Consider the following 20,619-nt stretch of genomic DNA (forward strand, 5'->3'; position numbering starts at 1 on the left):
AGCACATGGGCGAGAAGCCGTGGATGTGTGACGAGTGCGTCAAGACTTTTTCTCGCGCTCGACCTACAAGTATATATATTTTTTCTTTTCCGCTTGTGTGTTAATCTGTGTTTACCCCGGATATTTTAGAGATGGCAATTCTCCTGCTGTGTATCCTACTGCTGTCCCTCCCGGCCATATCTAGTGCCACACTCAACTCTACAAAGAGCTACCCTCGTTAATTTGAGTCCATACTTGTTACTCGATTTGCCACTACACCTGCTAATGAAACAGCTCATAGACACTTCTACACTCCATCATTGTATCCTTTTAAACCCTATCTTTGTCCCATTACTTCACCAGCACTCCTTCCAAACTTCATTCTGCTCTTAAAAATAACACCATCTGCGAGCTAATGCTATTCGTCCAAGGTTCGCCGCTCTTCATGCATTCACAGAAAATACTTGTGCAAACTATTAATTCTACTTTTCTTATTTCTGGGTGGTATTGAGCTTCATCCTGGCCCAAATGAAAATAACTCGTAAAATTCTGTATATTTTTCTGGCAGGAAAGGTGTTGGTGTTCTACATGTCAACATCAGAGGGCTTGTGATTAAATTAGGTCAACTAAAACTAGAAGTGGCAAATCTTGACCCGGACATTTTTTGCCTAACAGAAATATTTCTCACTCCTGCCGTCAATGACTTGCAGATTGCGATTGACAACTACAACCTTTTTCGGCTTGACCGAGGATCTAAAGGAGGTGGAATTGCCATCTATGTTCGTAATACTTTTGCATGTTCACTAGCTCACTCCTTGTTTAAAAACTGTTGCTTTGAAGGTCTGGCTCTCAGAATAACTCTCCCAAATAATCAACAGATATTGGTAGTGTGCTGCTAATGACCGCCTAGTGGGAAGGATGTTGAAGCTGCATCTGCACTGAGAGAGCTTTTTGGGGGGCTCCCCAAAGGTGAAATAGTTTTAGTGGGTGATCTAAATTGGAATTGGCTAAACCCGCCGGCCGTGGCCACAAATTTTGCAGATGAATTTAATCTGTTTCAATTAATAAATGTCCCCACAAGACCCAACCTAAAAAATCCGGGACAGTCATCTCTGCTTGACGTCCTATTGACAAATGCCCCTCACAATTTCACACTGACTGGTGTTCTGGGTAATGACCTTAGTGATCACTCCTTCATTTTTGGGGTGAGATCATAAGTCAGACCCAAAGCTCCCCCTAAATTGGTTGAGAAGCACTCTATGAGACACTTCAGCACTCAGGCATTTACTAATGATGTGCTTCACTCGGATATTGACAAGGTCTGTGATATCCCCAACCTGACTACGGCTTGGGAGACCTTCAGGTACACGTTTCTCCAAATTATTAACAAACATGCGCCGTTGGTTAGATTTAAAACTAAAGGCAACCGCCCACCATGGTTTGATCCTTTGATTACAAAGCTCATGAAAACTAGGGACAAGGCTTGGGTATGTGCTCAGAAAAGTAATTTGGTCAATGACTGGCTAGAATACAGAATTTTAAGGAATAGATGTATCAAAAATATACGGCATGCAAAAAATGCCTACTTTTCCTCCACTCTCCTGGAATCACATGGAAATGCCAGGATTTTCTGGAAAACAATCAAATGTATTGAAAAGGCATCCAAAACAGACAATCTGCCCGTTGAGCTTAACCGAAATGGGGGATATTTTTCAGATCCCAAAAAAATAGTTGACAATTTTAACCTTCATTTTTCTGAAGCTAGTAATATTTTTGATAATGTATTGGGAGTCACCCCTGCTCATGCAAATTCCTACACCTCTATCCAAACATTAAACGAATTTAGTTTCCAGCCAATCCACGAAAGTAATGTTCTGAAATAACTATCCTACCTCAAAGTGTCCTCCTCTACCGGAGCAGATAGTATTCCCATCTTTGCTCTACTAACTGCTATTGCCAATGAACTGCAACTTGAATCGCTACCAATGAGATATCTCAAAACTGCTCTAGAGGAGTTGTACACCCCTAGCTGCCACTGCTATTCATTGGCATAAAATAAAATAAACTGTTTCGCTCCGGATAACGCTGCAAAGTATTATTTGTATTTTGATTTAGCGTGCTGATCTTAAAGGTGCATTGAAAAAATTAATACTCCGACTGATGCTTCTGTTTTGATTTAAAGCTTTCGTGACTGCAGTAATCCATATTCTTAGCTCTTTCGGTAAAGTCACGTTGAAGGGAAACAATAAAATAATAAAATATATATAAAACAATAAAAAAATTATCATGACGTTTCGACCATAACACAAACGGTCGTAATCAGGTGTGTCGGTTTGCATAAATGTATTTATTTGTAAACGGTGTATTTATTTATTTATAAAAAAAACGTCAGCGCCACGCGCAGCGATTTAGCAGTTTATTTAGAAGGACTAGTCCATCTATGTTCTGAAAAGGGAAGGGGGAGACGAAAAATTAATGTATGCTGTCTGAAAGCCACTGTAAGCGTGAACAATCAATTAAGACCTGAAATGGTTAATCAAATCTTTCCAATGATTGCTAAGCCAGAATCCATCTTCTCGGTTGAAATTGTCTCTGTGCTTGTATATGTGGATAGCCTCATGAACGAATCTCTCATGGTAGCCAGATGGCTTACAAATAACCTCTGTCTTGGAAAAGGCAATGTCATGTGAGCCTACTGAATTATAACAATGATCTGCCACGGCCGAGGTGTTGGTCCTACCGTGTTTAAGGTCTGCTTTGTGTTCACGAATGCGGTCCGAGACATGGCGTTTGGTTTCTCCAATGTAACTACTACCACAGAGGCAACTTAGTTTGTAGACACCAGGGTACTGTATGTCCGGAATCACATCTTTTACAGACGGAACCAGATCACGAATTTTATGTAATGTGTTGAAACGGACCTGGATCTTGTGTTTATTCAAGATTTTTGAGATATTTTTTGTGATCCCCGCAATGTAGGGTAAAGTGATGGTTTTGAAAGGCTCCTCAAGAGGATCCTTTTTCATGGTTTGAGTGATAGCTTTACGGATTGTATAGTCGGAGTAACCATTAGCCTTAAGAGCTTGGTGTACGTGCTTGAGTTCACTGCCTATGTGTTCCTGGTCGGATATGCATTGGGTTCTATGGTACAGAGTCTTGATGAGATAATTCTTCTGTGATGGATGAGGTGGGAATCCGGTTTCAGATAAGCATCCGTATGGGTAGCTTTCCTGTAGACAGAGTGGCTCATTGAACCATAAAAAAATTAATGCAAACCGACACACCTGATGACGACCGTTTGTGTTATGGTCGAAACGTCGCGATAATTTTTTATTGTTTTATATAAATTTTATTATTTTATTGTTTCCCTTCAACGTCACTTTACCGAAAGAGCTAAGAATATGATGCTTATGTTGTTGTGGAGTAACTCATGCAGCCAGCTATGGCTCTAGGATTTGGTGTTACATGTTATTTATGTAGTTTATTGTAAAAATTCGGTCACAGTCCCTATGATCACTGTTACGTTGCAATTATGGCTTTATTATTTGGTGATTTTGAAAAGTTTTTTGGTTTGGACATGTTTGTTTTGTTGTAGTACGGAGTTAGGCTGATGGCCTTAAGCTAAGTTTTCTTGTGGTTGTTGTTGTTGTTGTTTGACTTGCATCCCACTGGGATTTTTTGCACACAGCGTTGGTGTACGGTGCTTTTTTCAGGAATATTTTGCTGTTTTTTTCATGGATTTTCTGTTTGCACAGTCACATAGTCACTTTAAGATGTTGTCTTGTTCGTGTTTTTTGTTTTTTTGTTTGTTGTGGTTGCACCCAATTCAAGAGCCGAATGGCTCACAGGGCTATACCAAAATAAATAAACTGAAAACTGAACTGAGCTGGTGGTCAAGATAAGGCTGAGGAGTACTGTAACATGCAATGTGGTGGTCACATGGCATGCATTCAAGGGATGCCTGTCACGTGTGTATCGGCACAGTGTAGTGGTGTGTATCGGCACGGTGTACCGTGACACTTTGTGCTGGGCTCCGTACCAGTTGTTGACCTGCAGGATGGTAAGGCCCGTGTCCTGAGCCAGCTGCTTCTTCTGCTCTTCTGAAGGGTATGGGTGCTGTGGAGAGAGGAGGCACACGGTCGAGTTCAGTGAGGTTAGGCGCTTGCACGAGCCCTGGGCCAATACCTCCACACGTCGTGTGCGCGTTCAAGCGGCAATGGCGAACTCAAGGCAAGGTGATTTCCTGCTCAAGGGAGTGTCGGGGCGGTGCTCATCTCCTGCATAGAGGCCCGAGCCAGTGGTGGAAATTCTCTATTGCTTTGGCGGGGGGTGAGGCTATCTGTAGGATAACCAGGCTGATTTGACGGAAGTACTTAATACTGCGAAATACCCAAGGTTAATATGACAACGCATCCATGAATCTAATCAGGATGAGGGGTCGTTGTCATCGGAACAAATTGGGCTCTAGTCACTGGGTACTTGCTATGAATTGCAGCGCCACAGTGGCGAGATGTTAACTACCTCGCGTGGTACACAGGATGTCGTGGGTTCGATCCCGACCCTGACTCCTGTATATTTGGAGTTTGCATGCTCTCTCTCCCTGTGCTCGCGTGGATCTTTTTTCCAGGACCTCCGGTTTTTCCATTCAGATTTAGAACATGCTTTGTAGAGTATTTGACTGCGATACATTTCCACATGATAAGCCACTTCGTTGAGCTATGATTTGTGGCCAGGTCACTTCTGAAAAAAGAGTTATATAGCGCAATGGGCCTTACCTGCTAGAATAAAAAAATAGTTTATAATTGTAATTGTTCGTCAGATATTAATTAAGGAAGCTTGCAGGAACATCACTCGGTATGTTTGTAATGCAACGATACACCCCACCGCCCCCCCCCCCCACTTCCCCTCTCCCCCCCCTCGGGTGTTCAATGAACTATCACGATTAGCACGAGTTGGCTACGTACGGTGCGAAAAGAAGTTCAACATATCTACACGTACAACCGTCACCATTAGGAGGATCGAATCGATCTTTCGTGTCTAGTTTACTCTCTTTAGTGTGTGCTGTCTGCCAAAGACAAATTGTACATTTATCAATTTGGCAAATACACCGCCTCCAATTTGAATATCCTTTTTCGCATCTATCAGTCCAATTTCCAGCATACGCCTCTCCACGCTTGGTTGTGACACTTTTCAGCTTTAGTTCCATTTTCTATCACGAGAGTCCTTGCGTCCTAACCTAAGTGTCATCAAGGGCAGGCTGCGTGCTCCGCCTTGCGTGTTCGATCGTGTTCATTACATCAACGTAAGTGCGCACGAGTGCGTAACTGGCGTACGATTTTGCATCGTCGATCATAAATGATAAATTATTACATTGCATGATTCGATGCAATAATGCGGGCGCGGGTAACCTTTCACCCAACGAAATAAGGGATTGTTATGTGCAGGTCTAATCATCACCGTCAATGTAATAATTGTCACTCTCAGTTTGAGAGATCACAGTCAATATAAAGCAGGGATATTAATCAACAGCACCGTGACCATTGTTGGAATCAGTGTCATCATGACCATAAGTCGTTGTCATCACTATTATCACTGTCACTGCAATCATAATCATCGCTCTACAATGAACGGCTGTGTAACGATTATCCCTCGTTGACTTAATTTAATGAATTGGCCAAATTGGGGGTGTCAATTAAATTTAAGTGATCGATTCTTTCCTTTCCTTTGTGGTCCTGCAGGGTTCACGTGAAAGCATTGCACACAATGTGCACACATTGAAAATAACACACCCTCACACATATGGTCCAATGTGTGTGTGCGTGTGTGTGCATAGTGATCTTAGGGAGCAGTATTGTAGCGGATCGTATGCTGCGCTACGAACCCGGCGACCCGAGTTCGATTCCCGCTCACGGGCAACATTGGTGATGATTATCTGAATCGGTCCTGGGCCTCCCATAGCTCGACTCAGCCTCAAATGAGTACCTGGTGCGGTGTACAAACATCGCTACTAGGAAGACAAAGGCGGCCTGGCGTGGTGTTGACCACCCATCCCCTCGTGTGCCAAGCCGGCCGGCCTTCATAGGTGCTCGCTAACAACACTTGCCCCAACAGTCTGTTAAGGCTTTATGGGGGATCTGCATTTATGTCTATAGTGAGCGTGGGATTTTGTTGTAATCAATGAATCAATGCAATGTTTACATGCCCTATAAATACAACCGTAATCATAATGAGCAAAACCAGTTATCAATATTAATACATGCTCACCAGGATTACTATCATTAGCATCGTGCAATCGTCACCACTGGAATCATCGTCATCATCATTATAATCATCGTCGTCGTCGTCGTCATCATGCTCTGGATGGTGGAAGAAGGTTCATGTCAGGATCTGTGTTCGTGCTCAAACTCGGTCAGGACCCCTGGGCTTGACGCACATCACGTGGGCAGTAGGCGAAATAATAAGCGACGCTGACGCGCGCGTACACGCGAACACCTACACTCAAATCCCTTCCGCTGCTTAATTATGAAATGAACCAAAGCTAAATTAACAGCATTTCCCATTGCTACATCAGCGAATATTAATGTTTGCCAAAATTATGCAGCAATGAAAATGATGAGTTCTGCTTTTTGATGTTCCCAAGTCTGTGAGATAATATCGGTTTGACTCCATTGCGGTGTTTATACCTCCACGGGGTTTATCGTACCTAGTGAAAAGAAATCGACACTTACAGCACCGACGTTATCCGAGCGGAACCACTCTACGTTTAAGAGGTGACAAGAAGGCGTTGAGGATGTTAAGGCATGAGTAGAGCGGAGTAAACACACCGCAGGAGCGAGGTGGATTGTGGCATCGCAGAACCCTGACGGATAGCAATTGCACACGGAGGCCTTCATCCAACAGTGGATAGACAATGGCTGATGATTATAAGAATAATAATATATTTCACTTGTAACACCCAATACAGAGAATGACTCGGAGGCGTGAGGAACCACAGACAGGCGGGAGCCAGTACCAAATTTACCCCAATGCTCTGTGGTCCTCTATATATTAAGATGCTATTGGCCAATTAATACTTAAGAAAATTCATGATTCATTTTGACGAACCTCTTATTTTGTATATACGGCAGTGACATTTTTCGCACAAGTGCTAGTTCTACATATGCAACTTTACCTGCTGAATTGCCGAAATGTTTTTGTTCAAATAATAATTCCAAAGTATAATGCGCATTCCATCCTATTATCCCAATGTGCAATGCATGAAAAGCAGGAAACAAAAAACAGAACCAAGGGCAACCGACCACACTAGAGAGGGAAGGCCACTTTAAAGAGATGGGTTTTCAAAGCAGACTTAAACATTTCTATCTACTCCGATTGCCTGACTTCAAGTGGCAAGGCGTTCCATAGTATCGGTGCCACGCTAACAAAAGGCCGATCACCAAAACAGCGCAACCTAGACCATATCTGTCAAACCTGTGACGGAGCAGCACTTGCCATGACATCGAAATATTGAATGTATTACGGTGACACCACTTGCCCCCACCCCCCATCCCCGCCTCCCATTACGAGTGTGCAAGTTCACAAGTTCATCACAATAGCTACTTGAACACGGACCATTCAATTCTATTGAGGGGGTTTCTTTACCCTTTCCCGTTCCGATGACACACGTGTATGTCGTCAGTTTTTCATCCCATTATGTTCTGATGACGTACGTATACGTAATTGGAATGGAACCGGAAGCAAAACTAAACGAAAATAACTTTATCGGTACAGAGGCTCCCACAAGGCCATGCGGCAGGGCACGTGGCACAGCTTGGCACCAGCTATCGTAGAGTGCGGTCGTGTCGCTACAGTTCTCTGGTGAGTACCATGCCTATAAAAAACAACGGCGCTACGCCTCCCTAAATTAGATTAACGCTGGGCCACTTGCGTGTTCCGAGATTCAGTGGTGAACGGGACACCACCCACCCTGCATCGTGCAGACGTCTCGGAACGGGAAAGGGTTCAGTGGTGAACGGGACACCACCCACCCTGCATCGTGCAGACGTCTCGGAACGGGAAAGGGTTTAATATTATAAAACAGGAAGAGTAGACACACAAATGCCGTGCACAGAGATAAATATAGAAAGGGGCGAAGGTGAAGAGGAGGGGGTGATTCTAATACAGATACAGACCAAGGTACAACCGCGATAACGGTATTTGACCTTCATGTCTGTGTCAAACAGAGGACAGCAAACGGCACATTATCAGTCATGGCTTCACACTAACATGCCGGGGCGTTGGAATCCCCTTTGCGCGGCATGTGTGCCACCCCGCTCACTTTTATGATGCGGCCCCCATCCTCCCGGCCACGATGGCCTCTGGGCGCCGCAGAGCACCGACGTCGCGATGACAACGCCCAATCGGCCCCCCACGGGGGGCTCCCCGATCGTCGGCTCTAAGAACTTTAGCGACCTCGGGCAGCGCTGCTAAAAACGGCGGCCCCTACAAGGGGATGGAGGCAGCTTCGGTGGAAACGAGCGAGAGACTCGCGCCGAGATTTGGACGTACAGATCCACCAGATATTCGCCCGCACATGTGCATCGTGCCCAACGCGTTAAGGCAACAACCGGTCACGTGGCTGTGCTGACAGGCACGGACATGTCCAGGTCCCCTCTTCGCCAACCCACGCTGTCCGGCATGGTGAAGTATTGTCAAACAACCCCTCACAACCGACGTGACACGGGTCGGCAACCTGCGGCTCTGGAGCCACATGCGCCCCTTTAAGCACTACTTCGTGATGTTATGTGTTCGCGTGCATTGCGGCTCTTAAAATATTACCTTTTTTAACCGAATTCGAAAAAAATGCCTCTGCTTGTTATTTTTGGTTTCCGATCCCTGCAGTATCAGATTAAAAAAGAGCTATATGTTATTGGCGTTTATTAATACACGCCGTAGGAACGTCCGAGTAGATAGTTTGTTAACGTTCGTTCCACAGTGCTCAGTCAGAGTCCTGCTGCTTGAACACTGCTGCAGGGACCGCACGCTCGGCTGGAAGAGGCCCTCCAAGACCCTGACCTTTCACAATACCCACCTCTGTGATTTAATTTGTTAAATAATAACAGCACACATGTATCTGCTTTTTTTCCGACAAGCCATAGCAAACACGTAAAAAAAAACCCTCCATATTTATATATTAGATGCACTGTAGCCAATTAATGACATCAAATTAAAATCACATAATGACTATGATCTCATTACCAAGTCCGTGTCTTCTGATGCAACGTTGGGATTTCATTCAGTCTGTAATATCCACAGCGATATGCTCAGCCGGGTCTTTGTAACCCTGTGGTGGAATAATGCCTCTTAATTGCTTCCTAACCGCATTGTGGGCTTGTAATGACTAATTGGCCAGATGTTGATTTGAAAGCTGGACCACCCTTCCCATCCATCATTCAGTAACGTCCGTCGACTCCTCGGCATGTCCGCTGGGCAAGAGGAGTCTGCGGTTCAATCTCACAAAGCACTAACACGAGCTGTCTAAACTACAGCCCGTGGAATAAACGCAACTATTTTTGTTTATTAAGGCCCACTTGAGTGATATAGTTCGAATTCAGAAGCGAGATGGACACAAATGATAGCCCAACGAAGTGGCTTATCATGTGGAACTTTACAGCAGCCAAATACTCTAAATGCATATTTCTCAATGTGGAAGTAAAAACCCGAGGACACGGAGAAAAATCCACGCGACCATAGGGAGAGAGACATGCAAACTCCAAATATACAAGTGTCAGGGTCGGAATCGAACCCACATCCTCTTGTATACCAGGCGAGGTATTTAACATCTCGCCACTGTGGTGCCCCTAACCGGGCCACGTTGTTCTCAAATGTTTTTCTATCTTGCTCGGCGTGCAGTCTCTGTGGTCAAGCGGTGCACGGGAGGGAGGGAGCTTGGAGGTAAATGCTACATTTCATAGTTTGCGGGAGTGTCGTACCCATGTGCATTTATGTCGATGCATCTCTCCTATCCCATTGTTCTCCCGGAGTACATTTATTCCGAATGGATCTCTCGCGTTTATTTTCTACCTTTAATTTCTTTGGAAACTTCGGTCTCCTCTCATCGCTCACACACATTGCTTCTCTCTCACTCTCTTTTAACCCCTCTATCACTTCAAAGTCCTCATGCAATTCGTAGGGACTTATTTTGGGCAACTGTCAGATTAGCAGTCACTGCACTTGCTCGACTAAAGCTGTTTTCGTACAGAGTCAAGCAAGGGTTCACTCTGATGAAGAGGGAACCAGGGATCTGTGTAACCCATTAGGACATATGTATGACCTATGACCCCGGTAGAAAAATAGATTATACTTTCAAACAACCACTAGAGGGCGGCATAAGTTTCACACAAGATGGTACCAGCCCGTCCTAGGAACAGGGTGAATCCTTTTCCTGAACAGCAATTTGCGAAATGTTCTACTGTACGTGTTTTCGTTCTGTCTGTGAGGTCAGTCAACATCACTTGAGTCATCTCATGAGGAGCCACGGTTGATCCTCTGCATGGTGAAGGCCTCCCCAAGGCCGCCCGCCCACCCATGACAGAAACCAAGCACTTTGAATGAATTCTCATCTTGGTGTTGGGGAAAGCTTACGAGGCTTAACGTCCCTCATGAAGGTTAGCAATCGTTTGGGTTAACTTCGTGGGGTCAAAAGTGAGGAGGCGGTGGGGTGGAGGGTGCATTTGTAGGAACTATTGCAATTTATAAAATATATCGTTCATCAAAATGATAATGTAGGACCAACTTATTCAGTATATCTATACAGTAAATATCTTCCATCCATCTCTTATGAGTAAAACTCAGTTGTATAAACCACCATTCACACAAAGCCTCACGGCGCTTTACAACAAAATGCCAGTTAAAACCCTCAACATTAAAACTAAGATCTTGATTTGAAGCGTTCGTGACTGCAGGAATTCACACTCTTTGGTTCTTTCGGTAAAGCCACGTAGGTAGACACATAACTAATAGAACACGACGTTTCGATCGCAACACAAGCAATCGTCTTCAGGTGAAACAATACAGCCGGCGGACTGCTGAGGCAGGAGGAAATGTAGCGAGAGAGCTACTGCAACCAAACGTTGTATACGCTTGTGGTGGGTACAACCCAAGGGTAAGTGGGCGGGGCTAGGGATGGAATTTTGCAAGTCAATGTAAGATCGCAGAGCTAGGCATATCTCGGCTAATCCGAGGGGGGCAGGGAGGAGAAGGGGAGGGGCTGCCGTAACGGGCGAGAGGGTGGGGGTGAAATTTACAGAGGGAACAAGGTGATAGAGAGAAAAAAAAATCCAACTTAGCAAACTTATAAATGCAATGCAACGCAGAGAGTCGGCCAACACAACAGTTAACACTTAAACTGGTTGATCAACGTCCTTCCAAAGATTACTAAATGTTGCATCCATCTTCTCGGTTGAAGTCAAGTCTGAGTTGTGTGGAAATCCTCCCCGTAGAGGCGGTTCAATCCTGATTTAAAGCTTTTGTGACTGCAGGAATTCATACTATTTGGTTCTTTCGGTAAAGCCACGCAGATAGAAAAATAACTAAGAGAACACGATGTTTCGATCGCAACACAAGCAATCCCTAGCCCCGCCCATTTACCCTTGGGTTGTACCCACCACAAACGAATACGACCTTTGGTTGCAGTAGCTCTCTCGCTACATTTCCTCCTGCCTCAGCAGTCCGCCTGCTATATTGTTTCACCTGAAGACGATTGCTTGTGTTGCGATCGAAATGTCGTGTTCTATTAGACATTTTTTCTATCTGCGTGACTTTACCGAAATAACCAAAGAGTATTAAAACCAAGAGTAAAATAACCCTCCACAAATAAGTATGTAAGAGAAAATAAACGTGCTTTCAGATGAAAAGCTGACTATATTCTACTTTTTTCTAGATTTGAAGCTTTCGTGACTGCAAGGATTCATACTCTTTGGTTTTATTCGGTAAAGTCACTTAACCTGTATATAATCCTGGTCGTCTCTGAACTGTGCTCCTGACACAGATATTCTGCGTTGACTATTCCACCTGAAAACGGAAGCTTGTGTTGCCTCCGAAACGTCGTGATTTAATTGTTTTCTTTTATTTTGTTTTATTTTATCTACATGACTTTACCGAATAAAACTAAAGAGTATATTCTATCTTATCTAAATGCCCCTGATGAAAAGCTGACTATATTCTATCTTATCCAAATGCCCCTGATGAAAAGCTGACTATATTTTATCTTATCTAAATGCCCCTATTATCTGCCTTCTGTCTATTCATGTATGTTGAACTTCTTTCGCACCGTATGTAGCCAAATGTGTTCATCGGAGGTGCGGGGGAAGGAATAATCATGCAACGCAACCTATGTCTCTATAAATACATCTCCTATGTCTTCCATCACATCCGAATCAATTATCTCCAGTATATTAAGTATAATCACCCTCCTATTTCTCTTAAATCTGATATGAATCAATCTCTTCCATCTTGTCTAAATACATCCAGGCAGTTTTAACCTTATTGCATCAAATATCACGATATCTGCAAAAACATTAAAAAAACAGCCAAATTAATGTTTAAAAAAATTGGGAAGAATAGGAGATTCTACAATCGTCATTCAGAATGAGAATCTGTATTTAGCCTGTCGAAATCCGATGAGCTATGAAGCTCTTTTTCACAGATGTCCAGTCGGGGCGGGTAAGAACGTTAGAACAAACAGTACAAAAACGGGATAGGATTGCAAAGTACAGTAAAACCTTGGATTGCGAGCATAATTCGTTCCGGAAACGTGTTTGTAATCCAAAGCACTCGTATATCAAAGCACTCGTATATCAGTTGTGATCACGTGACGCTCGGCAGACAAAGCGTATACGTACTCTACTCGTATTGCAAGACCTCGCTCGTTTATCAAATTAATATTCATTAAAAAATTATGCTCGTGTTGCAAAACACTCGCAGGCCAAGTTACTCGCAATCCAAGGTTTTACTGTATAGCTCTTTACCCAGGATAGCCTCACTTTGTAAAGATATTGTTTGAAAATGTAAACAAATGACTTGATGATGCTGCTGCATTGGCGCACGAGCACAGATATACAATCCAACGCATTCGTTCATAATGATGTGGCCTTCATGAAGAAGGGCCATGACATGAAACGTTGCCTATTTTTTTCCATTTTAAGGTGACCGTATTATTGACGAATGTTGTTGAGTTTTTTATTTTAAGGGCTCCTTTTCAGCAGAGAGGCCAAATCCTTCTGTATTTATGTTTGTGTTGAAGTAAACCAGGGAACCTGTGGGGACATTTTTTTTTCATAAAATCAGGAGATACAAATTGTGCAGACCAGTTTGAGACTACTTGTTGTACTGCCTCCAACAGGCCACCTCCCTGAATGAAAAACAATAATCTAAAAAGCACAAAGAAATTTGTTACCCGCATTACATTTTATTTAACTTTTACCATTTCACGTAAAGTCATCTATTGTGTTAATTTGTAAAATTGGAATAAAAGTGCTTCGTGGAAAAGAAATGGTCAGCGCTAATGGGTGGAAAGAAAAAATAAATCTCGCCTGTCTCCTTTCTTAATACATCCTGGCAGCGGTTAAACCAACAGATGACATTAGTCACGAGTTCTTGTAAACACGACGTCTGCCAGCCCAGTGCAGTCATAACAATTTTAGTCCAAACATAAAAAACAACCACCACCACCACCAAGTACACACTGTGCACACAACACTCCGTACACACACGCTACCACGCAAACCACCGCTCCCCGTTCGCTCGCTCGCTCGCTCGTGTCGGGCATTTCTCTTCCTCCACCGCCGTGAAAACTCCAACTCGCCAAGCACCCCCCCCCCCACCCCGACCTCATTTGGCGGTGTCCCTTCCCATGAGCTGCCCCTCCCCTCTGGCTCTCTGCACCCCCCCACCACCACCCACTCCCCACTGCCCCCCCAACCGTCATTCAATATTGGCCCGCTTTTTGTTTGGGGGCCCCCCTCGGACGTGGTGTCGCAGTCGTTTTTTCGTGCACAATGAGAAAACCGTTTTACGGCCCGGCCCAGGCCCCCGACCCCCAGTGGCCACGAATCCCCCAATGGCTTCACCGCCCCCTAAGCCCCCCTCTTGCCGGTCTCAAGCGATCTCCGCCGCCCGTAGCCGCTCGCGATCGGGCTGCTTACCGTTTGCACTCAAAAGGAGCTCGCGCACGCGCAACAATGGACATTTCGCCCAGCTACTGCTGTGTGTGTGATGTCTCCCCCCCACGTACGCTAAGACGCTCATGAAAGGTCTTGACCTCGGGCTACCCCTCGCTGTCATTAATCTCATTCCCAACTGTCAAAGGGAGGGTCGTGACCCCCCGCAATGATTAATGAGCTGCCGAGTGGCCAAGGGGTTCACGACCTCTGATCCCTGAATGACCACGGTCTTGGCGGGTCACGTAAAATGACTTGTGCGTGTGTATGTGTGTCTGTGCGCGCTCACACATGCTTGCACACACATATTTGTAAACTTGCACAAATATAAGGGGGGATGGGGAATAATCACGCCAAGAGCTAAACAAAAGTCTTGATTTAAGCCTCTCAGCTGGTTCATCAACACTGCAGATTTTTTTGGGACTGTTATCCACCGGCTAATGTGCTTTAAAATAAATAAAGAATTTAGTTAAGCTCTACCCTGACTTAGACACGGAAAAAGATGCTCCGTTGCGATCTTAAGCAAAGCTACACTTTGCTGAAGTCAGCCACGATGAGTAATGTAAGTATGTCATTAAATTCCTCGACTTCAAACAGACACAGTGGTGCGTGTGATCATGCGTGGATAACAGTTTACCATTGTCCTTGATAAGAGACACCACTTTGAAGCTGCAAATATACACACGAGTTGAATAATAATTAACATATTAGTCTAATAAAAATAATAAACACACAAGTACAATAATAATAAACACATGAGTACAAAAATAAACAAATGAGTACAATAAAAAACACAGTAAACACACGAGTACAATAACAATAATAAACACACGAGTACAATAATAAACATGATTATAATCATAATAAACACATGAATAAAACTGATTTTTTATAAAAATCTAAGAAAACATTGCACTACATCCCTCTCCATCTGAATGCAATTCGTCAAATTGAGCTTTCATAATTTTGCTGAGCACTTATAACGTATGAGGAAGGGTTTTCTCATCCTAACCCTAAAGCGTGGCACGCGTCCTCCCCCACCCCCCGTGAGATGTTTGACGTCGGTCATAAACGCGTGAAAACATTGAGCCATGCGCAAGCAATGTAAAACGACAAACTTTTTTTATTTTATTTTACCAGGTAAGGCCCACTGAGCAATATAGCTCTTTTTTCAGAAGCAACCTGGCCACAAATGATAGCCTAAATGAAGTGACTTAGCACGTGGACATTTATAGTAGCAGCATGTTCATTCTAAATGTGGAGGGAAAACTGGAGGGCACGGAGAAAAATCCCCCACGGCAATGGGGAGAACATGGAAACTCCAAATATATAGGCGTCAGGGTCGGGCTAGAACCCACGACCTCATGTATACCAGGCGAGGTAGTCAATATCTCGCCACCGTAGCGCCCCAAGTTCAACTGTTCGAGCCTCAGACGTCGTGAGATCTGGAGTTGAACTCCCATAACAGAATAATCAGACTCAGAACATCATCTTCCCTCTCACCTCTGCGAGGTTGATGTAATTAGCACCACTTGGTGATGAATTGGCAAAGGGTTTTGTAGTTTGTTAGCTGTAACTGTGTCCTATGGTGAAACTGGTGCCCACCATACACTGCTCAATCTGGCTCTGTTTTTGCTTAACAGACATTTAACTTTCTAACAAAACGAATATAACAATAATAAAAAATAATAAGAATGTATTAGCCTTTGAATCTACCAATGTAGTCCATTCGAGAAACATTTGTTTCAATGTGGCAACCTCGGTTCTGTTTAAACTTTATCATCCTTCTTCAGCAAGGCACAGCCCCATTGATAGGAAGACACTGGGTGTCGTGGGACTGCATTATGATGATACGGTGGTCAGGAGCCATCCGCTAACACGGTGCAGCCCAAGGAAATATAAACGCCGGCAAATAAACATTGGAGCAGCAATACAGAAAACAATCGAGGTAAATGTTGCAGCTCACGTATTTATATTACAGATTTAGATATATACACACACATCAATAGCCTCAGGTCAAGGTCTTGTCCCATGCTCTATATTCCCTTCGTGACAACAATCCAATGGTGGATTTGTCTTTTGAATGGAAGGTCATCTCCTCAACGTTTCACCTTTTTTTCCGGCTGGGTTCGTTTCGCAAAGCTCCCCCCCCCCTCCCCGATTCCATCAAGACATCAGCAGCATGTTTTGGGTTCAGCAGGGCAATTGTATCTGCGGCGAGCGACATAAAATATTGAGTCATCTCTGCCAAGTTAATATTGATACGAGCTGGGAGCATCTCCGCAGCGGTTGCAAGATATTAGATAGGATGCTCTATCTGAGTCATTTATCTGAAAGGCCTTTTCACACAGGTCCCTCCATGCCTCCCGGGGGATACTTCTCTCGAGGTTTATTTTATATATTTTTTTGACTCGTGGCAGCTGTAGAAGTAGCAGGGGTAGCGGCGTTGTGTGCGAGACAGGGAGGGGACGGAGGGTCAGGGGAGATGCCGCGGTGAGTTGAATGCCGGTGCTTCGTCGGTGGGATATCGAAATATTGTGGCACGCTTATTCCACATTCGTGGGACATCACAACCTTGAAAAGAGATGAAATCAACATAATTAACCATCGTCCTTTATTTTTTTTGATCCATGCGAGAACGCTTAACGAGTCATTTGATTCAACGATTCACACTCTGCGAGTCATGATCCGGTTCACAATTCGACTCCTGACAGCAGGAAAGCGCATTTGCTCAACATTCATGCGAGCAGAGAGACACATGGCACTTAGTATTAGGGGAGCTAGGCTTGAGATTAGCATTAGGATCGAGTTCAGCAATTGCATTACGGTTAACAGATGCATTCTGGTTAGCATCGCGGCTATCGGTCGCAAAAAGATGAGGGCTGCAGCGGAGTTTAAGTTGGGGTAGGTGTTACGAGTGAAGCTGATGTAGCTTATCAGGGTGTGGTGATGCCAGTGAGTAAGTTTACAACTTTGGGGGGGACGACGACGATTTAGCGAGTCGTTTTAAAATCACGCCTTTGAGAAGCTCATCAGAATCGGCAACAAGGGGCCTACAGGAGGCAGTGCAAAAAGTAGGTCGCCGATTTATGTGTGTGCAGATTTGCTTAGTGTCAGTGCCTTGCACGCATGGGTTTTCTATGAATGCACTCTGGTTCCCATCCACTTGTTCAATACCAAAAGAGGATTTGACCAATGCCCTCAGCAGGACCCTTCTGAATGGAAAATTCAGACCGAATGAGTATTTTTTTTTGTTAAACATCCATTGTTATATTGATTGGTATTTTTTATATCAAAGTTGGACTTTGCGTTATGAATGCATCTTGTGCTAATGTTAGACCGTACATTGGCACTTATCGCGCATGCTCGTTTGCGACAAAACTATGCTCATACGACCATCCTGATGGCTCAGCGGAAGAGCGGGGCGGCTCACCGTCGCAAGGTCACGAGTTCAAATCTTGGGTTGGGGATTGACTCAGCGCATCATCCCTTTGAGGTCGATACAATGAGCATCACTCTGTGAGAAGTCAACAGTGGAACTCCAATGGAGAGACTCAACCCTGCTATCGGAATGGGTAAATTCCACCACTGATGTGGGGCTGTCAACGAGAGATGAGCAACATTGCTCATTCGAGAAGCGGAAAATCCCTTTCACCTTGAAACCATCGAGTTACAGTGAGGATGTGACGACGTGAGGGTGCATCAGGAGTGGATTCCATTTGATAGAGCCAACACAATGTCTTCATATGACATCGAGGCGACACGGTGGAGAGATGTTCTCTCCCTCAACTGGTATGCAAGGAGGTCGTGAGTTCAATACCGACCCTGATGCCTGCTGTATATTTGGAGTTCGCGTATTGTCCCCTGGTCGCGTGGATTTTTCTCCAGCTAACTCCAGTTTTTACCTCCACGTTTAGAATCAACATTCGTTAGGGCAACTAAAAATGTCCACATGATGATAATACACTTCGTTGAGCGATCATTTGTAATAGCCAGGTCGCTTCTTAAAAATGAGCTATATAGCTCAGTGGTAACAAAAACATTATCAATGGTAAACAGTGCATCAGAATCCACATAACCTTTTGTAAACAGCGCTTGTCTACGACTGACCTTCCGGTTAACCGCACAAGCCCCGACTTCTTCAGCATGGGGGGCGGGTGGAGATATTGGGGGGTAGTGGTGGGGGATAGTGTGGGGGGGTAGTGTGGTGGGGTAGTGTGGTGGGGGGGGGGGTTGTGGTGGGAGTGTGGGGGGGTTGTGGGGGGATAACGTAGGGGGGGGGGTAGTGTGGTGGGGGGAGGGGTAGTGTGGTGGGGGGGGGATAGTGTCGGGGGGGGGGTAGTGTGGTGGGGGGGTTGTGGGGGAGTGTGGGGGGGTTGTGGGGGGATAGTGTGGGGGGGGGGTAGTGTGGTGGGGGGGGGTTGTGGGGGAGTGTGGGGAGGTTGTGGGGGGATAGTGTGGGGGGGGGGGGTAGTGTGGGGGGGTTTTGGGGGGATAGTGTGTAGGGGGGTGGTAGTGTGGTGGGGGGGATAGTGTGTAGGGGGGTGGTAGTGTGGTGGGGGGAGGTAGTGTGGGGCGTGTGTGTGGGGGGGGGATAGTGTTGGGGGGGTGTGTGGTGGAGGTAGGAGGTGGCCGGGCGAAGTTGTTCCTCAATCTGGACAAGGGCTGGGGTTGGCTGCCTGTGTTGACAGCCCATCTGGCTGTGCAGGGACGCTGGTGATGAATGCGCTGGTTGGAGGCTGCACGCTTTACGAGAGGTTTTCTGGAGGTCACCCCTCAAAGCCCGGCCAGCCATTGCCCATTTAAGGATCGCACGCTCGCCATAAGCCACTCAAAGGTTCACCGTTTCTCGGCAGCCCGATTCCTCACCCAAACAAAACAAAAACAACGATGCTTCAGTTATCTAACGTGGATGCATCGCCAATTGCAATGGTGAAGACGTGAGCCGCTCATATTGCCCATCTTGATTCCTGCAAATGTCTCGTCACCTTTGACCCTGTGCCTGTACAGCGGTCCATCGTTTAACAGTTTTTTTACTCCGTTCCACGAAAACTACTGTTAACCGAAATAACCGTTAATCAAATTCACTTGTGAGTTGAAAAATAAGTTTATAAAAATCACTGCCAAAACAGAAAATGCATGTTAACAAAACTCATAAATGGACTCTCTGATTGGCTGAGAGCATGGCTCAGCCTACTTACGAGCGCTCGGATTGGCCGAAATTGGCGCCCGCGTGCGTAACGTAATCGCGTTTCCCTTTAAGTCAACAATGTTAACGTTTACATCTTTAGACTTCCTTTGTCAGTACCAAAATGTAATAATAGGGGGTTTCCCCTTTTTTCTGGCAACAAAACTGAAACCTTTTGACAAGGATTCATGTCTGCATTAACCACAATACCTACAGTCAAAATGCAAACAAAAAACATACTATGATAATCTTCTTTGGTTCTTTCGGTAAAGTCACGTAGAATGAGAATAAAATAATGAATTGATAAAATAAAATAACACAATAATATTCTCACGACGTTTCGGCCACAACACAAGCGGCCTTCATCAGGTGAAGGGACGAGACTGTCTGGTAGGACAGCGCTGGCTTTACCGAAAGAACCAAAGAAGATGAATCCTTGCAGTCACGAAAGCTTTAAATCGAAAAATGCTATGATAATATATGCATTGTCCTTGCATATATTATCATAGTACGCCTTTTGGTGTCATCTGGTCGAGCACCAATTGGGTCGAGGCTCAAAAGAAAGCCGTCCCTTGGTGTGGACCAATCAGTTTCAAGGACAATGCATATATTATCATAGTATGTTTTTTGTTTGCATTTTGACTGCAGGTATTGTGGTTAATGCAGACATGAATCCTTGTTAAAAGGTTTCAGTTTTGTTGCCAGAAAAAAGGGGAAAACCCCTATTATGAAATGTTAACGTTCCTCAACAATGTTGACGTTCGTCAACAAAATAAGTAAAATATTACTTATTTTGTGTTTTTTTTTCTTCCAACGGACACAACGGAATGAGGAGGACGTGAAGGCAAATGTGAAGAGTGGAGATTGCAGACGAGGGTGATGATGGGGAGGAAACGAGAGAGAGAGAGGGAGGGTGGTGGTGGTGGTGAGTGAGACCGACCCACTGGACATCACCCCCAGAGAGAGGCCCTGGCTTGCCGGCCACCTCCTCGTGACTGGTGGAGCGATGGCGCCGACGTTTAAGAGCCAGGGCCGTGTGCGTACAACAGCGACGCCGGTCGAAGCCGCGTAACGCCGCCGCTGGCGCTGCCCGCAGCAAACTTTAAACAAGCCCGGCATGCCCCACTCGTTTAACACTGATACAAGTAAATTCGTCGCGAATGGATTATTATCCCGATTGAAGTGTGTTGTGATGGGGTTTTTTGTGTTTTTTACCCCAGGCTCGTCAATTTGAGGTAGCTGCTGCCTTACCTG

The 20,619-nt window shown here is 45.0% G+C and overlaps 1 protein-coding gene across 3 annotated transcripts in view; it reads right to left on the reverse strand.

The window, feature by feature from the left end:
- The window catches only part of LOC116948498 (homeobox protein Meis1-like), a 251,078-nt gene that overhangs the window by 57,400 nt on the left and 173,059 nt on the right, over positions 1-20,619 (reverse strand). For all 3 annotated transcript variants that reach the window (XM_032965226.2, XM_032965227.2, XM_076071560.1), the window contains one exon: positions 4,019-4,095. In XM_032965226.2, the coding sequence (XP_032821117.1) occupies positions 4,019-4,095 (77 nt within the window). The remainder of the gene's footprint in view (positions 1-4,018; positions 4,096-20,619) is intronic.

Source organism: Petromyzon marinus, chromosome 33 (assembly GCF_048934315.1).
Source record: "Petromyzon marinus isolate PM22_M1 ecotype Great Lakes invasive population chromosome 33, UKy_Petmar_22M1.pri1.0, whole genome shotgun sequence".
Classification (NCBI taxonomy): Eukaryota; Metazoa; Chordata; class Hyperoartia; order Petromyzontiformes; family Petromyzontidae; genus Petromyzon; species Petromyzon marinus.